Source organism: Schistocerca cancellata, chromosome 8 (assembly GCF_023864275.1).
Source record: "Schistocerca cancellata isolate TAMUIC-IGC-003103 chromosome 8, iqSchCanc2.1, whole genome shotgun sequence".
NCBI classification, from domain to species: Eukaryota; Metazoa; Arthropoda; class Insecta; order Orthoptera; family Acrididae; genus Schistocerca; species Schistocerca cancellata.
Window position 1 is genome coordinate 110,043,995 of NC_064633.1, and position 24,338 is coordinate 110,068,332.

Here is a 24,338-nt window from a genome sequence, read left to right on the forward strand (position 1 = left end):
ATGAAAAATTTTATCAAATCTTTATTGGCCACTGCCCAAAAATATTTTGTAAAATTTTTTGTGGGGAGCATGGGGGCTATGTAAGTAGGCTGTTTAGATTTTTAAATGGGTAATGCCACGTAGCGCTCTATATGAAAATCACTGGCTGTGCTGTGTGCAGTATGTGGCTAGTTTGCATTGTTGTCTGCCATTGTTGTCATGAACTGCTACAGCTGGATGTGAACAGCGCGTAGCGTTGGGCAGTTGGAGGTGAGCCGCCAGCAGTGGTGGACGTGGGGAGAGAGATGGCGGAGTTTTGATAATCTGTAAGACTGAATGTCAATTATGAATATTAAGGTAAATACATTGTTTGTTCTCTATTAATATCTTTCATTTGCTAACTATCCCTATCAGTAGTTAGTACCTTCAGTGGTTTGAATCTTTTATTTAGCTGGCAGTAGTGGCGCTCGCTGTTTTGCAGTAGCTTGAGTAGCGAAGATTTTTGTGAGGTAAGTGTTTTGTAAAAGGTATAGGTTAAAGTTAGTCAGGGCCATTGTTTTGTAGGGGTTATTGAAAGTCAGATTGCGTTGCGCTAAATAATATTGTGTGTCAGGTTAAGCACATGCTTGTATAATTGTTCTAAGTGGACATTTCACATGTATAAATTGTTCTAAGGGGACGTTTCAGTATTAAAATCCATGGAGAAGAAACAAAAACTTTGAGGTTCGCCGATGACATAGTAATTCTGTCAGAGACAGCAAAGATCTTGGAAGAGCAGTTGAACGGAATGGACAGTGTCTTGGGAGGAGGTTATAAGATGAACATCAACAAAAACAAAACAAGGATAATGGAATGTAGTCGGATTAAGTCGGGTAATGCTGAGGGAATTAGATTAGGAAATGAGAGGCTTAAAGTAGTACAGGAGTTTTGCTATTTGGGGAGCAAAATAACTGATGATGGTCGAACTAGAGAGGATATAAAATGTAGACTGGCAATGGCAAGGAAAGCGTTTCTGAAGAAGAAAAATTTGTTAACATCGAGTATAGATTTAAGTGTCAGGAAGTTGTTTCTGAAAGTATTTGTATGGAGTGTAGCGATGTATGGAAGTGAAACATGGACGATAAATAGGTTAGACAAGAAGAGAATAGAAGCTTTCTAAATGTGGTGCTACAGAAGAATGCTGAAGATTAGATGGGTAGATCACATAACTAATGAGGAGGTATTGAATACAATTGGGGAGGAGTTTGTAGCACAACTTGACCAGAAGAAGGGATCGGTTGGTAGGACATGTTCTGGGGCATCAAGGGATCACCAATTTAGTACTGGAGGGCAGCGTGGAGGGTAAAAATCCTAGAGGGAGACCAAGAGATGAATACACTAAGCAGATTCAGAAGGGTGTAGGCTGCAGTAGGTACTGGGAGATGAAGAAGCTTGCACAGAATAGAGTAGCATGGAGAGCTGCATCAAACCAGTTTCAGGAGTGAAGACCACAACAACAACAACAACAATCGTTTGATTGTAATGTTTTGTTAATAATTTCAGTTCGTTCTGGTTTATAAAGTTATCTTTGGTGAACACTTTTCATTAGGCAGAATATTCGATCTAAAATCAAGTCAAAATGTAAAAACTTAATTACAGACCACTGGTGATGTTTTACCTCAATATAGCGAAACGCGTCTGGTGAAACATGGTGCATCGCCACCTCCTCCCCTAAACTAGTTGTTAATGAAGTGCACCATTTCTGAAAATCTCCTAAAAATCGTCTGATTACAAGAGTTCAGTTTATACACCACTAGCGGAACATAACCTAAAGGCTGCCTAAAATCGAAACTAATGAAAGTAAAACAGAAATGTATATTACCCAGACAGCAACGCAAATTACACATATTGGAAAGATGTGTACTTGCGTTATTATTATTATTATTATTATTATTATTACTGAATACTTATGCAGCTTTTAAGAACATATAAGGTACATTCTAGCAGACTGTAACATGCCATTACTTCATCATCATTAGTCTGGGTCTTCCAGCTACAGTTCCCCACGCCCCCTCTTTTCCCTTTCAGAATTACAGACTTGAGTTTACGTTTAAGTTTAAAGACACGTCATCCTACCGAGGATTAGCTGCAGCCCTTACCGACACCGTCTAATACGGTGCTGTGAATATAAAACTGGAAAGTAAGATTCATAAACTACTGCAAATTTTGTGTGAACATACAAGCTCCATGAATGGGCGCTTGACGATATCTCGCATAAATCTAAGTGTTAGAGTAAGAAAACTGGAATCTATACGTGTAAAGTAGGCAGGTTTACTCACAGCCCAAGGAGTAAAGAGTTTTATGGATAATAATTGTCCAGCGACTTCCACTGCTGACGACCCGGTATTATTCAATATTAACTCATTTTTGTTTCATTGTTAAATAGTTATTTTCTCTTATTGTTTTACTGATCGAAGTATGTGTTGCCAGACCTATTAATTTAATTTGGTAGTTGTATAGAAAATCTTTTTACATTGATTTACGTAAGTCCAGTTAATTACCACAACTGACATGGCGACATGTGTGGTATCGATAGCTACGATGCCACTGCTTAGGTTGGCACTACGACAGACACCGACGACAGCACCCTCTAGCCGGCGCTGGAGAACTCTACGAGCATCGCTACAGATTCTACCCATTTGATCAGGTGCAGACAGCCAGGACACTTCGCTTCAACTTCATACCACCTTGCAAGTTATGTAATATGTTTGCGTATGTTATCTGCTAGTAAAGATGTCTTAAACCAAGACATCTTTACTAGCAGATAACATACGCAAACATATTACATAACTTGCAAGGTGGTATGAAGTTGAAGCGAAGTGTCCTGGCTGTCTGCACCTGATCAAATGGGTAGAATCTGTAGCGATGCTCGTAGAGCTCTCCAGCGCCGGCTAGAGGGTGCTGTCGTCGGTGTCTGTCGTAGTGCCAACCTAAGCAGTGGCATCGTAGCTATCGATACCACACATGTCGCCATGTCAGTTGTGTTTGCAGTACCGGGAGATTAGTACTTTTTCCTGTTCCTTACCCACGCGCAACCTCCCGAACATTCAGTCCTGTTATTTACGAACTACACCATTTCATCACATAACCTTATAAGCCTGTTGACGAAAAAGGATACGATGTAGTTGGATACAATGTTCGCTTTTTTCTCATAAATGCGAAACGTACTCAAGTAGAGAGATTTTGTAGACTTCAACATAAGAATGCTTGGAGCCCAATATCTTGGAAGTTTACCTGTAACCTTAGACCATAATATATTACAGGGAATTCGAAAGAACACAAGATTGTCCCGAACTTCCTAAAAACTAATTGTTTAGGGTAAAATATCGTTTAGCGGGCTATAGCCCAGTGGGAAAGTGGTATTTAAGGTGTTCTTGTGATCGCTGTGCTTCTGTATATAAAACCATTTTTACAAACTGAACAGAAACGCAGTTCAACATTTTCAGTATCTGCTATCTCGTTCCTGGAACTTTTTTGAGAAACCATGAAACCAGAATCAGAGATAATCGTTCTCACAATGTACTACAAATTGTTGGCATTTCTTTTTCTTCACTGTTAATTCGAAATATTTCTCGTTGACCTGTAACGTTCTGGCTACGAGTAGTAGTTATAGCCACATGGTCCACAGTAATGTCACATCTGAAGCCAACCAACCTGCATTCTCCACGGCGAGGGCTGCAGCGGTCGGCCTAGGACGCAGTCGTTTACTCACACCTTGTACCAGCTGCTTGCATTCTAAGGAATGTCTTGATATGGGCAAGTACTCTACACAGCTTGAAAGCAGCACCTTGTAAGTGGTACAAATTTGCGTCAATACCTATAGAGCACTTAGTAGTTCGTAATAGATCCTGATAACGCATCGTGATAACAAGCAACAAAACTGCTGTTGTTCTACATTACTGAGGTGAAGAGCAGTGGAATTCACACATGTGTCTGAAGCAGTTAGCGACATTGTCATCTCGTTGTGCGATAACTTCTACGAAGAAAAGGTGAAGCAGTGCGAAGATATGGCCCTTTGTGTGCAGCAGCAGCTCTGCGTTGGACTCGTTACAAACGTACAAATTCAGGTCACTTTCTGTGAAAATGTCTATGATCATTCAAAAAGATGAATTTTCTTCCGCTATGCTCGTGGTAATGTCTGTAGAAAATTCGTAACTGAGTTTGATAAGCTTTTTGCACAAAGTTACCTGCTGATAGTGTATCACTCACACGAAAGAAATCTGTGATTTAAGTCGCTGTATGACATTGAGCTTAATGGCAGAGTTTCCGTGGCTGCAGCACATTGGAATCGTAAACATTAGGTGACGGCTTGCTCTTGTCAAATTCGCCATCTCTTCATCGGACACTAAAGGCAGCTCGCAGTTAATATAGCCTTACTTTCCTGCTTCTCGCCATACGTAGCTTTCGGTTGTAGTTAGTGCAGCTCATTCCACTCTCACCACTTTGTAATACTAATGTTTTGGGTCTGCCTCTTGATACTTTCACATTATTTTTCTTTCTTAGATCAATACTCCTCCATATTCTAGGGGAATCAGGTAGCAGACAGCACTCCTAATCTCACTGTCATCTTCCTTCATCATGCTCTTCTTTGTGTCCTTCATACTGATAACTAACAGCCGTCTTCATTTAACGCTCACAGTCGTCTTTATATATTTAATGTTTCAAACAAAAATTTCAGTTACAGATAAGCGTTCACAACAGTTTTTACGGCAAGCGCTATCATAGACATATCAGGCTGTAATTTGTGTCGCTACTACATCTAATCTTTGGTAGCGATCCGGAAAACAGACTCGTGAGTTTAAAGAAAAATGATTAGTTATTACTACAAAAAGAGGTAAGTCATCTAGGAGTGCACAGATTATGAACTGTTAGTGTAACTGAGGTCGACTTATAAGGTATCGTCCGTGCAATCCACTTTTCTGCAGTTTGTATAATCTGAAACATCTTTGAACCTTACTGAAATACAAAACAATAACCGTTGAACACAAAGCGAGCATTTGTCGGAGAATTGAATGTGACCTGCAGTAAGTGCTGACCGTGCTGCTGCCTTTACCATCTGTCTACTGAACGTAACGTGTGCAAGCCTCTTCATCTCCGAATATCTACTGCAACCCACATCCTTCTGAATCTGCTTGCTGTGTTTATCTCTTGTTCTCCATTTACGACATTTACCATCCACATTTCTCTCTAGTTGTAAACTTGTGATCTCTTGATGATGTCTCAGAATGTGTCGTATAAAACGCTCTCTTCTTTTACTCAAGTTAAGCCACAAATTTCTTTTCTTACCTGTTATGTTCAGTACCTCCTCACTGGTTATATCATCTATCCTTCTAATCACAGCATTACCTGTAGCGCCACATTTCAAAAGCCTCCATTCTCTTTTTGTCTGAACCGTTTATTGTCCACGTCCCAGTTCCATACAAGACTGCACTCCAGAGAAATACATTCAGAAAAGATTTTCTAAAACTTAAATATATATTCGATGTTAATAAATTTCTTCTCTTCGGGAACGATTTTCTTGCGATAGCCAGTTTACACTTTATATACTGTTTACTTCAGGCACCATCGGTTATTTTACAGCGGAAATAGCAAAACTCATCTTCTACTTTTAGCATATCGCCTGATTTAATTCGCCTATGTTCCGCTTCAGTTGATATGCTTTGTGATGTTCATCTTATATCCTCCTTTCAAGAGACTGTCCATTCCGCTCGACTTCCGTTCCAAGTTCTTTGCTGTGTCTGACAGAATTACATCGTCACCGGCAAGCCTCAAAGTTTTATTTCTTCTCCCTGAATTTTGATTACCTACCTAAAAATGCTGAAACATCAGCAAATGTGGAATAATAACCGTTGCGTCCGGGAATTTTGGGATATGCGTGAGAGTTGGTAGAATTATACAGGGTATGGAATTTCAGTATGCCCTGTTGCAGACAGAGAGCTTACATAAGCACACTATTACAGTAAAAAAAGGTTCTCAAAAATAATCACATAGACACCAGTTTGTTAATAACTTTCTCGATTAGAAAACCACACCTTTTACAGATATGCACTGATGTCATTAACCAACATCTAAATCCATTCTAAGAAGAAAAGAAGTCGATCAATTTAGAGGATACACACATTATTGACGTGAGAGAATCTAACAGATTGTCGCTGGATGAAAGGGAGTTTTAGTATGTAGCATGTTCGTGGATGGCCATAGACTACTCAAACCCATCCAGAAAGAACTAAGTTCTGTTTTCAGTCAGAATGCCAAGTAAAAATAAAAGTTTGCCTTTTGTAACTGTGACATTCAAAACCTAAATTCGTTTTGCACGAATGCAGCCAGTCATATCTGGCTTGCATTTATTAGACGGATTGCATGTAGCAATCTCAGTAACAGACTTGCAGCAATGTGAAGTGAAAGAACAATGGACGACTGCTAGACTGAGCAGAACCAAGACAAGCTACAAGAGTATCTGGGACCACTCCAGGCCGAGTTCAGAGTGCATTCTTATGGCGGCAAGCGCCTGATTGGCCGCCAAAAACTAAGAGCTCCCTGTAAGACTTTTTTTTTTCCTTTTCAATATTATTTAGCCATTACTGCGAGACGTGTCAGTCACTCGTCTGACATGACCAAAGACTGTGCGCAATTGATGCCAGCATGTCTAAGTGGGTGCCTCTCTGGGTGACACATGATGGCGTCATGTTTATGTATCAATCAAACGAGTCGGGTAGTAAACCGGACACGTTTCATTATGCCCTCGTTTTAAGTTCACGACTGTAAACGAGGGCATGATAGCCAGCGAATAGCAAGTAACTGTTCTGTGTTTTGTGCTCCTACTAATTTCGTTTCAGACTTTTGTGCGAAGGTATTCACAGAAAGTTCGTTGAGATTAAGCACCACTGTAGCTTAATTACCTTCTTCTTTATGTCCGTAAGATTAACGTCAGTGACCCTCCGTGTTACTGGCATGCTGAGGGCGACTTAGTGAGCCAGATCTAGTGAGGATGCTACGCAATCCATGCGGTCTGACGAAAGATTGCACGATGGTTTCGACCTCTGCAGTAAACTCACACTGTGCACGTTCCCACAACTCTCTCAGCATTGTCTACCTATTATCCCCTGAAAGTGAAATACTGATTTAAAATATTTCCTACTCACTCACTTATTACGTGTTGTAGCGTTCTAACACAGAGAATCTGGTAGCAAGATGAATTCCTCTCATTTATGCGCACATGAAAGTTTTGCACGTGGTATCTCAATTTGGATCGTTAGATTATGTTTGAAAAATTTGAGCAAGTCTTATAGAATGCTGCACGTGGCCTCACGCGAGTGCAAAAGCCGAGTAGCGTTACAGGAAGTTGTGAGAGGCTTGTCCACCACTTGGACAGGCCAACTAGAAAAGAAATAGGAGGGGGGGGGGGGGCATTCACCGAGTACTGAAGTTGCCTCTGTCCGGGTCCAGCGTTCACTGCTACATATGCCGCGAGTGTTTTCGAAGAAAGTCATCAAGAAGCAGTTATACCGATATACCATTGTTATTTTCTTTTTTCTCTTACGTTTTGAGTCATCAACCTTCTGACTGGTTTGATGCAGTTCCCCATGAATTTCTCTCTTGTACCAATCTCTTAATTTTAGAGTAGTATTTGGCCGCGCGTTGTGGCCGCGTTGTTTGAGGCGCCATGTCACGGATTGCGCGACCCCTTCCGCCGGAGGTCCGAGTCCTCCCTTAGGCATAGGTGTGTGTTGTTCTTAAGTTAGTTTAAGTAGTGTGTAAGTCTAGGGACCGATGACGTCATCAGTTTGGTCCCTTGGGAATCCACTCACATTTGAGCATCTAGAGTAGTATTTGCACCTTATCATTTGTTTATGTCGGAACCGCGGGACTGCTACGGTCGCAGGTTCGAATCCTGCCTCGGGCATGGATGTGTGTGATGTCCTTAGGTTAGTTAGGTTTAAGTAGTTCTAAGTTCTAGGGGACTGATGACCTAAGATGTTAAGTCCCATAGTGCTCAGAGCCATTTGAACCATTTGTTTATGTAATCCAATCTCTGTCTTTCCACACGGTTTATACCCGCTACTGCTCCCTCTAGTACCATATAAGTTATTCCCTGACGACACGTGTCCTACAATTATGTCCCTTCGTCTTCGCAGAATTTCCCGTTTGTTCTTGTGGCACAGGAAATTGTGAGGGTGGATGGTGGGTACCTCCAAATCCTTGACAATTATTAAATACATTTATTGATTACATTCAATGACTCCAAACTCATACATAAGATAACGTAAGTGAGGTAGTCAGTGGTCAGATTACCAAAATTCAAAACTTAATATCTAACACAATAGAACTCACACAATTAAAAATGATTAAAGCACTCTCAGCATCATTTTAAGGATAAGAGTTGATGCTGATACCATATTATTGAATGAGACTGACGAGAGAATTATGTAAATAGTTGGTGGTACGTAGGCAAACAAATGTAGAAAACTACAGTACTTGTGATCCAATTGCAAGCTGTTGCAGAAATGAACAGTCGAAGCTGTGAGGATCCTCCATTGGCAGGGAGATCAGGGTAATCTGAAAAACGGAATGAGTTTATGAGAAATGTTGCAGCAGTGTTGTTGCATTTCATAAGAATCTGTATTTCTCACGTGAGGTAGAGGTCTTAAGAGTATGAGTCATGCCTACCGGAGGGTCGGGTGAAGTAAGGCAGGACGCTGAGTGGGGCCGAGTAGTTGGTGAGCCAGATAGGGCCGTCTATGATTGGGTGTTTTGGGTCCGCCTCGTCCCTCCAGATGCCCTTGGGCAGGTAGATGTCGCGGCTGACGGCGCCCTCCTCCAGCACCGGCGCCACCAACAGGTCCTCTCCCAGCAGGAACTCTGCACGGAAGACACGGAACACGTCACAAGCGTTTGCAAAGTCCCGTCTCTTTAGCATCAAAAGAGCCGTGCAGAAATGTCTGACATAGTGAAGGCACAAAATAGCATATGTCTCCTTTCGCATTTACCAGTCTAGTGTCTCAAACTACGCAGTCCAGTATTCTCAAATCCATTTTTGATGTTCTCTTACTGGAGTCCTAATTGTATCTTTAATTTGAGGTTGGTTACAGCGCCTCCTGTGTTCTGCCTACTTCATCACCTCAACATAAGTCACAAGGCGTGGAGGAAGTAGATATCTAGCTTTTCATGTGCTGACAGAAAAAAGTTTTGAGTGAACAGAGCAAAATTCAGCTAGAAACTGTATGCATTATACAAATATTACCCTAAGTACCACTTAAATTGTTGGTGAAATAAAACAGTTTGTGCGATGATACACTACTGGCCACTAAAATTGCTACACCACGAAGATGACGTGCTATAGACGCGAAATTTAACCGACAGGTAGAAGATGCTGTGATATGCAAATGATTAGCTTTTCAGAGCATTCACACAAGGTTGGCGCCGGTGGCGACACCTACATCATGCTGGCATTAGGAAAGTTTCCAACAGATTTCTCATGCACAAAAAGCAGTTGACCGGCGTAGCCTGGTGAAACGTTGTTGTGATGCCTCGTGTAAGGAGGGGAAATGTGTACCATCACGTTTCCGACTTTGGATAAAGGTCGGATTGTAGCCTATCGCGATTGCGGTTTATCGTATCGCGACATTGTTGCTCGCGTTGGTCGAGACCCAATGACTGTTCCAGAATATGGAATCGGTGGCTTCAGGAGGGTAATACGGAACGCCGTGCTGGATCCCAGCGACCTCGTATCACTATCAGTCCAGATGACAGGCACCTTATCCGCATAGCTGTAACGGATCGTGCAGCCACGTCTCGATCCATGAGTGAACAGATGGGAACGTTTGCAAAACAACAACCATCTGCACGAACAGTTCGACGACGTTTGCAGCAGTATGGACTATCACCGCGAAGACTATGGCTGCGGTTACCCTTGACGCTGCATCACAGACAGGAGCGCCTGCGATGGTGTACTCAACGACGAACCTGGGTGCACGAATAGCAAAACGTCATTTTTTCAGATGAATCCAGGTTCTGTTTACAGCATCATGATGGTCGCATCTGTGTTTGGCGACACCGCGGTGAACGCACTTTGGAAGCGTGTATTCGTCATCGCCATACTGGCGTATCACCCGGCGTTATGGTATGGGGTGCCATTGGTTACACGTCTTGCGAGGTGCCGGGGCAAGCAGTGTATTTAACACTAAATTCTTCTAGAAGCTACATATATACATGATGCGCTAAGCCCCCCCTATTCTAACTCCGACTTTTGCTGTTGCACAAGGATTAAAAAAATACGCGAACTGACTCTAATCAACCCTGCCAGTGGAGTAGAAGAGAGTTTGGCACCTGCAATAATTTAATTTGATAAATAAGTTAAATAAACGAAGGTGTCATTAACATAGTGAGGAATGATAGGGTTGCTCTACCGATTAACAGAATGAAAGTTCTGTCCAAAATAACAATATGATTTATTAAGACTAAACACAAAATAATAAACAAAAACACATGAAATATTTACAATACATCAAATTGGCTCAAACTGGATACTCAAACAAACGCTGTGAATGTGAAGTTGTCCCTAAACTAGATTGTGAGGATTATGATGAAGTGGTATGTGCAGCCAATTCCTTGGAACACAAATCTTAGAAAAAACACATAGCCAACCCAACATTAATTGCTGCTACCCAAGACAGAACAAAGTTAGAAAAAAGACGAACAGGGGCGCTCTGCTGAGCTCTGATTATCACCTAGGAAAATCCCTATCTGCCGGTGCTGCGGACATACATTACCAAACTGTCTTCTTGACTGCCAGGACACGATCTGGCGTACCGGAGCCGTTGGCTGGTTGCTTCGACGTCCTCGACCGAAAGGCGAGAGCCGACTGCCCACAAGAGCACCCGTGCAAAACTGAACACAGAACATTCCCGCCCCCACGACAGTGGCCGTGGTTAAACGTTCCAATCAGCAACTCGAAAACCGGCGGAAAATTCCACTCCATTGCCGGAACGCTACCATTCCACCAATGGAGATTCTTGGCGCCAATTTCTGCGCCGATCTTGATACGTCACGGAGCTATGCCAATCACAGTTACTATTTTGCAGAAAGCGCGGGAATTTTCCCGCCACAGCTGCCTGGGTACACAAGTCATTCCCACGCCTCGCTGGTAGCCCACCAGAAAGTGTTTTCGCTAAGTTTCTGCGAAGTAACGGAACCTCTAGCCCAGCCGCTACTTCAGGCCCAGCGGGCGTGCCTCTTGACAATGTCGGCGTCTGGAAAGCATTCACTCGACTCCCTCACACCTGTCGGCTTACCCTTTCAAAGTCAAAAAGAGCCCGCCTGTCACTGGACCACCCGGGTGACGAGAGACGCTGCGTGGGAAGTCCGCGTGTGAAGGAATAGCAACTTTCCACCGCATGCAATTAGAGAGGAGAATCGTAAGATAGAAATATGAGAGGGGGCTCATGCCACCTCTCATAGCCCCTACGCCATTTTAGATTGTAATTGGTGAGCGGTTGGCTCACTTAGGAGCAAGGTAGTGAGTCAATCGCCCAAGAACAATCTCGCAAACTGGCTGCACATGCCGCACTCTGTAAAGAAAATCACTGCAACTGAAAAATGCAGCTCATAGAGGGAGGATTATTTATGATGTGGCCAACTTCAACTTCTTAATATGGAACACTAACACTCACATCACACATCCATACCCAGGGAGCCCCTTCCAAACACCGATTCACACAGACATTCACTCTCTAAATATGGCCCGGACATGTGAGCCAAATATGGAGCAATTTATTCTTTACAATCAGAGTTGGAGTGCTCTGAAAATTAAATGCCCAAGATGTTACAACAATTTTAATCATTAAACTAACCTGAACTCACTCACACATGATACTATTTAAGTTAACAATCTCTTTGTGAGCTTTCAGAATCTAATTACAACCTCCTATTCATTCTGTCTCCCTGCAGCAAGAATAACCTTTACAAAATGTTCCCTGAACTGATGGTCCATTCACAATGACAGTGGTGGTATCTGCTTCAGTTTATGGGGACTTCAGGCACACTGTTTGCATACACACAACAATAAATACAAGATACAAAAAAAACATGGTGTGGAGAACAATACAGTAATTTGTAATAAGAATTACATTGTTAAACAAACACATACAAGGTATCACATACATTACAAAAACAACACTAGAGAAAGAAATTTAAGAGAAAAAACAAGGTTCATGCTACATTAAGTTGTGCGTGCACATTGCACACTGTTCACGACTGTGCTGAGAATGAGGCACTAAATCACATTGTTAGAAATGTTCGAAGCACTTCACAAATTCATTAGTTTCTCTGAGGGGGTTGGTATGTTGAGTCATATGCATTGATGCACGTGGTTCCATGTCTTGAGCATTGGAGGGGGGCTTTTGGGATGGGGCCACAGTCCTGACATCACGTAGGGCTAAACTTCGGGTGTTGTTGCTACGTTGTTGCAACAGCAATAGGGAGTGCTGGAGCGTCTGCAGTACGCTGTTGAGATTGTAGTCAGACCCACGCATATGATCACGGCAGTACGGTAGGAAGACACAGTGATAGGCTCTCCTCACGTCGATTAATTGTCTCTGAGGTCTACTTGTTGGGATACATCACTAGTCTAGGTCTCTTCTCTCGCTGGACAGTACCTTACGTTTCCCAATATTGCAGTTCGACGAGGGATGATGGCACGTGGAGTGACTCCACAAGTGTGTGAGGTCATCCATACAGGATCGAACTAGGAGCGACGATTGCTAAAACTGCTCTCTAATAGAGAGGAGAAGTTAGAAAGGAGACAATTCAGTTGTTAGAGTTTGTGGCACGATACTGCTTTGTGTATGCAGGTCGGCCAATGCTAGTGAGTTGTATAAACCCAAACAGGTGAGTATATAGCGTCCCTTTCTGTCCTGAGGCACATGAGACGCTGGTTATGACACCCTATGTGATCTTCTTCGTGTACTCACGACAACGTGGTCTGCCGCAGGGAATCCCTCCAAACGGCTGCCGCATCCGGAGAGCTAGCAGGCTGTTGCGTGTGGGTCGCATGTCAGTGTCAACGGCCATCCCCACTTTCGCTTGTGGCCCGGCGAGGATCCCGCCTAATCCCTCAGGTATATGGCCCAGTGACTGACAGCTTGTAGGACCGGATGCTCTCGCGCCCTTCACGTCAGGTGGCGCGCTGACGCTCCCTTTCTTGCAGGTAGCCGATGACCTCTTGTTCTTGCTCCGCCTGGCCTCTGCATTGCCACGATTCCCGTCATCTGCACAGTTCTGACAAAAATCTTATGCCTAACTTTTTCCCATGACCTTCTATGTTATAATAAATTTACATAAAGATACATTGATGGTCTGTCATTCCAGACACTCTAATTTTAATTTTGTAGTTATTTATCCGTAGCTATCATTATGCCAAAATCCTAGTGTATCTAATCTAGACATGGAAATAATTTATTTTGATATTTGTGTAGAGACCGATCTCAGTATTGTACATGGTGTGTGATAACTGATGCTATGTATTGGATGAACAACTAAATGTACGGGCCCGCACCAATATTACTATTACTTATATAGATCGACAGTAGACATGCTCAAGAATTAACTACCATATGCCAACGATCTACATTCTATGCCTTCTGAATAAATTATGTTATTATGCAGGCTGAAGTTTTACTGTGCTATAAAGAACATGCAACTATGCTACTTTCGCTCGCCAGTCTTCCCTCCATCTTGGGTCTGTGGTTCGGTGACCTGAAAAATACACTCCTGGAAATGGAAAAAAGAACACATTGACACCGGTGTGTCAGACCCACCATACTTGCTCCGGACACTGCGAGAGGGCTGTACAAGCAATGATCACACGCACGGCACAGCGGACACACCAGGAACCGCGGTGTTGGCCGTCGAATGGCGCTAGCTGCGCAGCATTTGTGCACCGCCGCCGTCAGTGTCAGCCAGTTTGCCGTGGCATACGGAGCTCCATCGCAGTCTTTAACACTGGTAGCATGCCGCGACAGCGTGGACGTGAACCGTATGTGCAGTTGACGGACTTTGAGCGAGGGCGTATAGTGGGCATGCGGGAGGCCGGGTGGACGTACCGCCGAATTGCTCAACACGTGGGGCGTGAGGTCTCCACAGTACATCGATGTTGTCGCCAGTGGTCGGCGGAAGGTGCACGTGCCCGTCGACCTGGGACCGGACCGCAGCGACGCACGGATGCACGCCAAGACCGTAGGATCCTACGTAGTGCCGTAGGGGACCGCACCGCCACTTCCCAGCAAATTAAGGACACTGTTGCTCCTGGGGTATCGGCGAGGACCATTCGCAACCGTCTCCATGAAGCTGGGCTATGGTCCCGCACACCGTTAGGCCGTCTTCCGCTCACGCCCCAACATCGTGCAGCCCGCCTCCAGTGGTGTCGCGACAGGCGTGAATGGAGGGACGAATGGAGATGTGTCGTCTTCAGCGATGAGAGTCGCTTCTGCCTTGGTGCCAATGATGGTCGTATGCGTGTTTGGCGCCGTGCAGGTGAGCGCCACAATCAGGACTGCATACGACCGAGGCACACAGGGCCAACACCCGGCATCATGGTGTGGGGAGCAATCTCCGACACTGGCCGTACACCACTGGTGATCGTCGAGGGGACACTGAATAGTGCACGGTACATCCAAACCGTCATCGAACCCATCGTTCTACCATTCCTAGACCGGCAAGGGAACTTGCTGTTCCAACAGGACAATGCACGTCCGCATGTATCCCGTGCCACCCAACGTGCTCTAGAAGGTGTAAGTCAACTACCCTGGCCAGCAAGATCTCCGGATCTGTCCCCCATTGAGCTTGTTTGGGACTGGATGAAGCGTCGTGTCACGCGGTCTGCACGTCCAGCACGAACGCTGGTCCAACTGAGGCGCCAGGTGGAAATGGCATGGCAAGCCGTTCCACAGGACTACATCCAGCATCTCTACGATCGTCTCCATGGGCGAATAGCAGCATGCATTGCTGCGAAAGGTGGATATACACTGTACCAGTGCCGACATTGTGCATGCTCTGTTGCCTGTGTCTATGTGCCTGTGGTTCTGTCAGTGTGATCATGTGATGTATCGGACCCCAGGAATGTGTCAATAAAGTTTCCCCTTCCTGGGACAATGAATTCACGGTGTTCTTATTTCAATTTCCAGGAGTGTAGCATCTCAACAGGCGCACTCTGCTGAACACTAGTGGTAGAAAACCGCCACACTATTAAGGATCTAGTTATTGTAAAATCCTAAAGTTTAATTTATCCTAGTTTATGGTACTCTCTCTATTATTATTATTATTTTTTTCTTTTTACCTTATACAACACTCTTACATAATTCCTGTTCCGCTGAGATGTCTCGCTGCACGCCGCTATTGACGACAGTGATGTGCGCGCCGTACGACATGGCCTCCGAGTTCTCACTACGCCTCACTGAAACTCCAGAGACTGGGTTAGCCATGGCTATACACGACAATAAATTTATAGTTGCAACTTCTTTTTTTTAATGTTATGCAGTATTCGCGATCAAAGCACACCTTTCCAGAGGCAATGTAATATGACCAAGCCAGGACTGGTTCCTGTTGAGGATTCCGTCGCCCAACACACGCCAGCTACAGAGTATGTCACGAATCTCCAAGTATAATTCCTTGGTTATTCATCTGTGACAGTCATGAAAAGCACGCTAAATCCCCAACCATCACATTGGCATGGTAGGCTTTATGCCCGCATTTCTCTCGTCTAGGGCACCATTGGAGTCAAACGCTCACAGGTTCACCCCGACTTGCAAGACAACGAAGCTGGCGCAGCTCTGCAAAAAAAAACTATACTGCCCATGTTCATCCTCGAAATCACGCAATATCCCACGATCTTGCAGTGCACTGACGCGTGCCTGCAAGCATTGGTATGAACGTCTCACGAACTGGTTGTGGCCGCTATGGAGCATATCACGACTTCTCAGAACGCTTCTAAGAGCACGTTCTTGTATGCGCCCGTTTGTGCGACATCTCCTCACTCATCATTATCCCTCAACATGGACACCAGACAGGAAAGGACTAAAACATTGCTCATGGAAAGGTAGTGTCTCTTACTCCATCGACATTGGAAGTCGCGAACAGAAAAAAAAAAAAAAAAAGGATAGCAGCAGTAAATTCTTATGCGAGACAACGCAGCGTGTTAATACTTTAGCAATCTTAATCTATTAATGCAACGATTATCGTTCCCCGAAGAAAGGTTCAATATTTGCCTATTCTACTATGTACACCACTTAAACTACTATTATTCCACGAACTTCTTTGTGTGAGAGATGTGGTGGAATCCTATGGACTAGCGCCAATCCCTTGTTAGACTCCCCCTCCTCTGACGTGCATTAGGATTTGCAGGTCTAATTTCAATCTCCTGGTTCTCCTGTTGTCCTTGATTTCGTTATCTCCAATTACGGTCGCTTTGCCGTTCGTTATTCCTCCTGTCCCAGATTCCTTGTCTAGATTGACCCTGTTCCCTGACGTTCTGGTTTCCGTGTCTCTGGTTTCCATAACCTTGAAAAGCGAAACCTTGATTTCCGTAACCCTGGTTTTCTAACTGACGAGTGCGATTATGCGATCTGTTGTCGTCTTCCCTAGCTGGCCCGTGGTATTTGTTATTTTGCGTCTTCTTCCTGTCCTTTGCGTCTTGTTTATCGAAGACTACTTCGAGTTCGCGCAATAGACTTTTGAATGCTTCTATGTCAGATCCACACTTCCCGTCTAGTGTCTGTTGATACCTAACAGGCAATTTGGAAAAGCAAAATTTAATGATTTCTCCGTTGCTATATGGACTATCTAAAAACTGATTCTTCTTGAGTAAATCCTCAAAAAATTTGGTTGCGCTTCTATGCCCGGACACTTCCAGTTCAGGACAAAATATTATTTCCTCTTTAATCCTGTCTTGCGTTCCCTTTGACCAGTAGGTCCGCAGGAATGCACCAACAAATTCCTGATAAGTCCGACACGTCGCTGCCACGCCCCGCATCTTTTCCGCAGCTTGGCCTTCGATGTGTCTACACATGAATTCTAATTTGGCCTGGGTTGGCCATGACGAAGGTAATGAATTTGTAAATTGCATCGTCCAGCTCTTCGGGTGCATCGACCCTCCATTATCTTTGAATTTCTGGAATTTTAGTATCGACAGGAAGTGATTGTGATCAACATTCTGTCCGATCCTCGCACTGGTGTTGTCACTCGTTTCCGATACTTGCACGTCTGCTGAGTGTCCTGATCTATCTTGCTGATAACTGTGATGTGCTACGTCTGTATCACAGTGGAAGTGGCATTCAGCATTCACTCTTCTAAGTGGGCTGCAATTATTGGAGCTATTACTCGCTGTTTCTGCGTGTGCATTGTTCGTTCCGCACGCTGTCACTGGGCTAGAGCACGGCGGGCTTTTCCTCGGAGACACAATTCTGTGTACTCCATCATTGGTATCCGAACGCGCAGTGCTCGTGTGCCCGTTTCGCTCTAGTTTTGCTATCCGACTCTCTACTTCTTTCATTCGTGTCGTGATGTTCGTAACCACAATATTACCTTGAGTCTTTAAGAACGCTAGGGATTTTGAGTGGGATTGTGTTGTACGTCGCAAGCGCCCTGCGAGTTTAGAAGTTACTTTTGCGATTTTCATTGCCCCTGTTGCTGCCGTTTTGGCTAGGCCTGCTACTTTTTGTGCTACCATTGACATTTGTTTTGCTTCTTCACATTCTTTCTTTATTGTTAGTAATTCCCCACGAATTTCCCCTATATGCGAAATTATTGCCTCAGTGTCCTTCCTACGGTGTTCGTCAGCTTCTTCCTTCTCCTTCTTACGTTGTTTCTCCTCTTCTTCCTTCTCCCTCTTACGCTGTTCGTCAGCTTCTTCTTTCATTGATCGTAGGAAGCTAAGTATTGGGTTAATGTCATCATTTTGATCCTCGTCACACATGGGTGATGTAACTCTGGACACCTGGGCGCTAGAGCTCTGACGTGGCCGAGCTGGCCCCTGTCTGCTCTCGTTCGTTTGATTATAAACTTCTGCTAACGTCTCGACCTGGGTGCCTGTCTCTGTTTCATCCTCTACCTCACTATCATAATCACGGCCGCGACGCTGCTCTATGATCGCGTCCAAATCACTCTCCTCATCAATGAGTCTGTCGTCCTGACCTGCTAAAAATGTGCCCATCTCATCTCCGAACCTATCCCCGTCAGTAAAGTGCCCCTTATCCATTATGCTATCCTCTTTCGTTTTAGCTACGCTCGATAATAGTCGTGCCTTCCTTCTCCTGATCATTCATGAAAAACAAATTTATCTAAAAATGCACAATAAAAATAATCTACTCCCTGTATTTTTACACATAGACATAAAATTTCAACAACGCCGCTCCAACGCTGTAATTATACGCACGATTTGTTGTGGTACAGAAACCGCACACAAACCCAACAAAGTGTGATGTGATACGGACACACCATCAAAGGAACACAAAAACAATGAACAAAAAAATATATACACTGAAAACAAAAACTGTAATCATGCGCCGCTACTTAAAACTAAACACAGAACTACCAGAAAAAAATTTGGGTATTAATCAATAAAAAAAATTAAGCAAAAAAAAATCTGAATGTCCCTACTACTAATAATACTAGCTTATCAGCGATTCACAGGAAAGATCCGAGGCTAAGGGTCGCCATTTTATGCGAGGTGCCGGGGCAAGCAGTGTATTTAACACTAAATTCTTCTAGAAGCTACATATGTACATGATGCACTAAGCCCCCCTATTCTAACTCCGACTTTTGCTGTTGCACAAGGATTAAAAAAATACGCGAATTGACTCTAATCAACCCTGCCAGTGGAGTAGAAGAGAGTTTGGCACCTGCAATAATTTAATTTGATAAATAAGTTAAATAAACGAAGGTCTCATTAACATAGTGAGGAATGATAGGGTTGCTCTACCGATTAACAGAATGAAAGTTCTGTCCAAAATAACAATATGATTTATTAAGACTAAACACAAAATAATAAACAAAAACACATGAAATATTTACAATACATCAAATTGGCTCAAACTGGATACTCAAACAAACGTTGTGAATGTGAAGTTGTCCCTAAACTAGATTGTGAGGATTATGACGAAGTGGTATGGGCAACCAATTCCTTGCAACACAAATCTTAGAGAAAACACATAGCCAACCCAACATTAATTGCTGCTACCCAAGACAGAACAAAGTTAGAAAAAAGACGAACAGGGGCGCTCTGCTGAGCTCTGATTATCACCTAGGAAAATCCCTATCTGCCGGTGCTGCGGACATACATTACCAAACTGTCTTCTTGACTGCCAGGACACGATCTGGCATACCGGAGCCGTTGGCTGGTTGCTTCGACGTCCTCGACCGAAAGGCGAGAGCCGACTGCCCACAAGAGCACCCGTACAAAACTGAACACAGAACATTCCCGTCCCCACGACAGTGGCCGTGGTTAAACGTTCCAATCAGCAACTCGAAAACCGGCGGAAAATTCCACTCCATTGCCGGAACGCTACCATTCCACCAATGGAGATTCTTGGCGCCAATTTCTGCGCCGATCTTGCTACGTCACGGAGCTATGCCCTGAGCAAGCCAATCACAGTTACTATTTTGCAGAAAGCGCGGGAATTTTCCCGCCACAGCTGCCCGGGTACACAAGTCATTCCCACGCCTCGCTGGTAGCCCGCCAGAAAGTGTTTTCGCTAAATTTCTGCGAAGTAACGGAACCTCTAGCCCAGCCGCTGCTTCAGGCCCTGCGGGCGTGCCTCTTGACAATGTCGGCGTCTGGAAAGCATTCACTCGACTCCCTCACACCTGTCGGCTTACCCTTTCAAAGTCAAACTGAGCCCGCCTGTCACTGGACCACCCGGGTGACAAGAGACGCTGTGTGGGAAGTCCGCGTGTGAAGGAATAGCAACTTTCCACCGCATGCAATTAGAGAGGAGAATCGTAAGATAGAAATATGAGAGGGGGCTCATGCCACCTCTCAGTCTCGGTCACCTTTTGTTCGCATTGACAGCACTTTGAACAGTGAATGTTACATTTCAGATGTTTTATGACTCATGGCTGTACCCTTCATTCAATCCCTGCGAAACCCTACATTTCAGCAGGATAATGCACTACCGCATTTTGCAGGTCCTGTACGTGCCTTTCTGGATACAGAAAATGTTCGACTGCTGCCCTGGCCAGCACATTCTCCAGATCCCTCACCAACTAAAAACGTCTGGTCAATGGTGGCCGAGCAACTGGCTCGTCACAATACGCGTTGCTACTCTTGATGAACTGTGGTATCGTGTTGAAGCTGCATGGGCAACTGTACCTGTACACGCCATCCAAGCTCTGTCTGCTCAATGCCCAGGCGTATGAAGGCCGTTATTACGGCCAGAGGTGGTTGTTCTGGGTACTGATTTCTTAGGATTTATGCACCCAAATTGTGTGAAAATGTAATCACACATCAGTTCTGGTATAATATATTTGTCCAGTGAATACCCGTTTATCATCTGCATTTCTTCTTGCTGTAGCAATTTTAATGGCCAGTAGTGTACATTGAATCTGCAGTAAGGCAAATAGTGAGTATCAGCTCTTTACTAAAGTTTATGAATAAGGCGCATCAACAAATCGAACTGTCTGACTACAACGACATTTGGTCGTGTAAATGCTACCAGGAAGGGCTGAAGTATAATTTGAGTCATATTTCGGCTGGGATGACTATTGTTTTATTGATTTGTGATGATGCTTTTAGCACCCACTAAAAACTACCCGTACGTGCTTGGTACAATAGTGCTCAATTGATTATAACGTATCTCCTACTGCTCGAGGCAATTCCGGTAGTCTCACTGGTGCTCAGGATCGCATAAAATGCGTCGCTTCGTCTCCTTCGAGCCGCTGGTCCTCCTGACGTTGGGTCAGACACACACGCCTCTCACTCACAAAAGGGATAGAAAAATAACGGAGCAAGTTAAGGCTTCGGGTACATCTAAACCGTCAATCTTGACGTAAGATTTATGTGGTGTTGGAAATCGATTCTGGAAGATGATGGTCAGGGACACGTTCAATCCATGTAAATTCACTGAAGGATAAGAGACATGGCCGAAAATGAGCTTAACACTCTTCTAAAATGTCCTGCATAAAGTGCTGTACTGGTCAATAAAAACTGAGGCAATGGCTAGAAACAGAAGAACCATTACTAAGTACTGAGTTTGTGCGTTTATTTGATCAGCTTCGTAATCAACAGTCTGTGATGTTGACATATCAGTCTAAAAAATAATGTGTTATATTTGTTTCATTCCGTCATTTTTAACAAAATATCTCACTGTATTTTTCGTAGGAACTCATTCTAAGTCTGACGCTGCTCTCACTACGAGGGTGATCCCAAAAGTAAGGTCTCCTATTTTTTTATAAGTAAATAGACCTGTTTATTTCTACAGTGGTTTACATCAGTTTATAGCTTGAACATTTAGCTATGTTTCGACATAATTACAATTTCTGTCGATGCATTTTGTAGACACTGTGGTAGGAATCATCGTCACATGCAACATAATTAAAAACAATATTAAGTATCATTCAAAAGTGGGTGAAGAGCACAGTACTACTCGATCTATGGCAGAAATTGCATCTGTGATGGTGGATTTCTGTTTGTCTATCGAAATGGTTCAAATGGCTCTGAGCACTATGGGACTCAACATCTTAGGTCATCAGTCCCCTAGAACTTAGAACTACTTAAACCTAACTAACCTAAGGACATCACACACACCCATGCCCGAGGCAGGATTCGAACCTGCGACCGTAGCAGTCCCGCGGTTCCGGACTGCAGCGCCAGAACCGCTAGACCACCGCGGCCGGCGTCTATCGAAATCATCCGGGTTTTTAACAGTAGATACTAGTGTCTGAGAATTATTAACGAACGAAGAATGGAGATAAATAGCGTGGAAAAATTGGCTTGTGACTGACGTTACGATAGCTCGTGCATAAATAATTAACACTGGCGCCACACAGCAACCAAAGATGACGACACCATAAGTTATCGATAGCGAAAGTTACTGAACAATGGGTGAGGTAGAATTAACTCTGTCGCTCTGTTTTTGACATGTGAGAGAGCAGGATTCCACGCAGAATTTAAGAACAAATTTGCATCTCTGTTTGAAAGGTTACTTCCTGATTTAATGTCAGCTGCATCCTTAATTAAACTAGCCCAGTAACTGCATGCCAGAATTTCCGTGTTGTTATATCCCACTGGCTGACCGGTGCCAAGACAGTAACAATAGCCGATTTGCTCGACCGTAAGAGCACATTTCACATGACATTTCCCCAAAACAAGACCAGTCTTACTGGAAATGCTGCGGGCATAAGACAGACTTCGGTGCCAAATCGGTGTATTATAATCACTCACCTGGTGCACGGTTGGTCAATAGCGCAACACACGTCTGATCTGCCTTTCACTATATCCATTCCAACGAAAGGTGATCTCAAGACGACTCAATTGGTGAACTCCCAGGATCTGATATGATGTGGGCTCTGCGAACCAGTGTAACAAGGGCCCCTTATGCTGAGCCTGTAGATACAAGTCAGTGCGAGTAGGCGTCTTGTAAACAGCTTGTCCCAACATACTGTCAACCTTCCTTCTGACCAACACATCAAGAAAGGGAGCCATGGAATGAATTCAGGTGTTCTAAAATGTCGCTCAAATTCTCACAACCATGAGAACAAACTAAAAAACTATCGCATACGTATCTCAAAAAAAAAAAAAAAACACTCATGTTTCAAAGCCGCTAATTCCAAGGCATGTCCCTGGAAGTATGTCAAAGGAAATTTTCAATAAAAGGTGACAACAGGCTATCGCGCCTCCATCTGTGTGCTCATTGTGCTGGTCGTTGATTGGCTCAAATGGCTCTGAGCACTATGGGACTTAACTTCTAAGGTCATCAGTCCCCTAGAACTTAGAACTACTTAAACCTAACTAACCTAACGACATCACACACATCCATGCCCGAGGCAGGATTCGAACCTGCGACCGTAGCGGTCGCGCGGTTCCAGACTGTAGCGCCTAGAAACCACTCGGTCACCCCGGAGGGCGCTGGTCGTTGAATAAAGTGTAAGTGAAAGTCAACGCACGTCGAAATAGCTTCAGTAATTCAACATTAAACCTACCTCTATGAACCGTGACGAACGACAGAGGAACACGAGTGAAGAGAGAGTCCACGTCAAAACTTGATAGAATAGTTGAGTCTTTCATACGCATTGCTTCTAATCAAAGCAAGAAATCTGCTTTATTCTTAACGTAATGCTCACATCGACTAATTAGTGGGCTCAACAGATTAGCAAGGTGTTTTGGTTCAAAAATTGTTCAAATGGCTCTGAGCACTATGGGACTTAACATCTGAGGTCATCAGTCCCCTAGAACTTAGAACTACTTAAACCTAACTAACAAAGGCCATCACACACATCCATGCTCGAGGCAGGATTCGAACCTGCGACCGTAGCCGTCATGCGGTTCCAAACTGAAGCGCCTAGAACCGCTTGGCCACACCGACCGGCGGTGTTTTGGTAAACGATATGTCGGAGCACCAACATTACTCAGAATCAGATGAAGTGGAGCTCATTCTTTGTGGATCTTCGGAAGGCCATATAACCAAGGAGCAGTAAGTGTTACGACTGTTGATATGCTCCAGCGACAAGCAATTTTTCTTTATTTCAGTCTTTCTCTCAACTCTTTTCTTGAGCTCAGCACCGATATGCTGAATCAGATAGTAAATACTGGATCTTTTGAACGTACTCAATGACTGTCGGCGTCGGTTATCTTTAGTTTGTGTGGTGAAGCTACTGTTTACAGCGGGCGCGCGCGCGCGCGCGTGTGTGTGTGTGTGTGTGTGTGTGTGTGTGTGTGTGTGTGTGTGTGTGTGGGGGGGGGGGGGGGGGGTGTTTATCTTATCTTTCCGGAATTTCTCCGCAAATCTAAGTTTGAAATTTCCTTGCACAGCGTCTTCCGGTTGAAACTTTGCTTTGAAAATGACAGGTTGGTCTCCTGTCAAAATTTCGGCGGTTGTCGACGACGTCATCCAGCTACATTCCCGAAAGTTATCTGAAAATGAGATACGCCAGGAGCAACTCAAGTCTAACACTGTATTTGTCTGCAAGGGCACAAAAATACGCTTAAGCAGCATGTTCAGAAGTTAAAGTAATGACGGGAAATACAATTAAGCAAACAATGTAACAATAATTGAAATATTGTGTTAATTGAGGGAGTAGGGGGAAGAAAGGAAAGGAAAGGGAAAGAACTATTA

General features: G+C 44.1%; 1 protein-coding gene across 1 annotated transcript in view; it reads right to left on the reverse strand.

Annotated features, from left to right (window-relative positions):
• Positions 1–8,440: 8,440 nt before the first annotated feature.
• Positions 8,441–24,338, reverse strand: part of LOC126095403 (myogenesis-regulating glycosidase-like) — a 49,609-nt gene continuing 33,711 nt past the window's right edge. The window contains exons 4-5 of the mRNA XM_049910203.1: positions 8,686–8,877; positions 8,441–8,574 (exon numbers count right to left, since the gene is read on the reverse strand). Of these exons, the coding sequence (XP_049766160.1) occupies positions 8,441–8,574; positions 8,686–8,877 (326 nt within the window). The remainder of the gene's footprint in view (positions 8,575–8,685; positions 8,878–24,338) is intronic.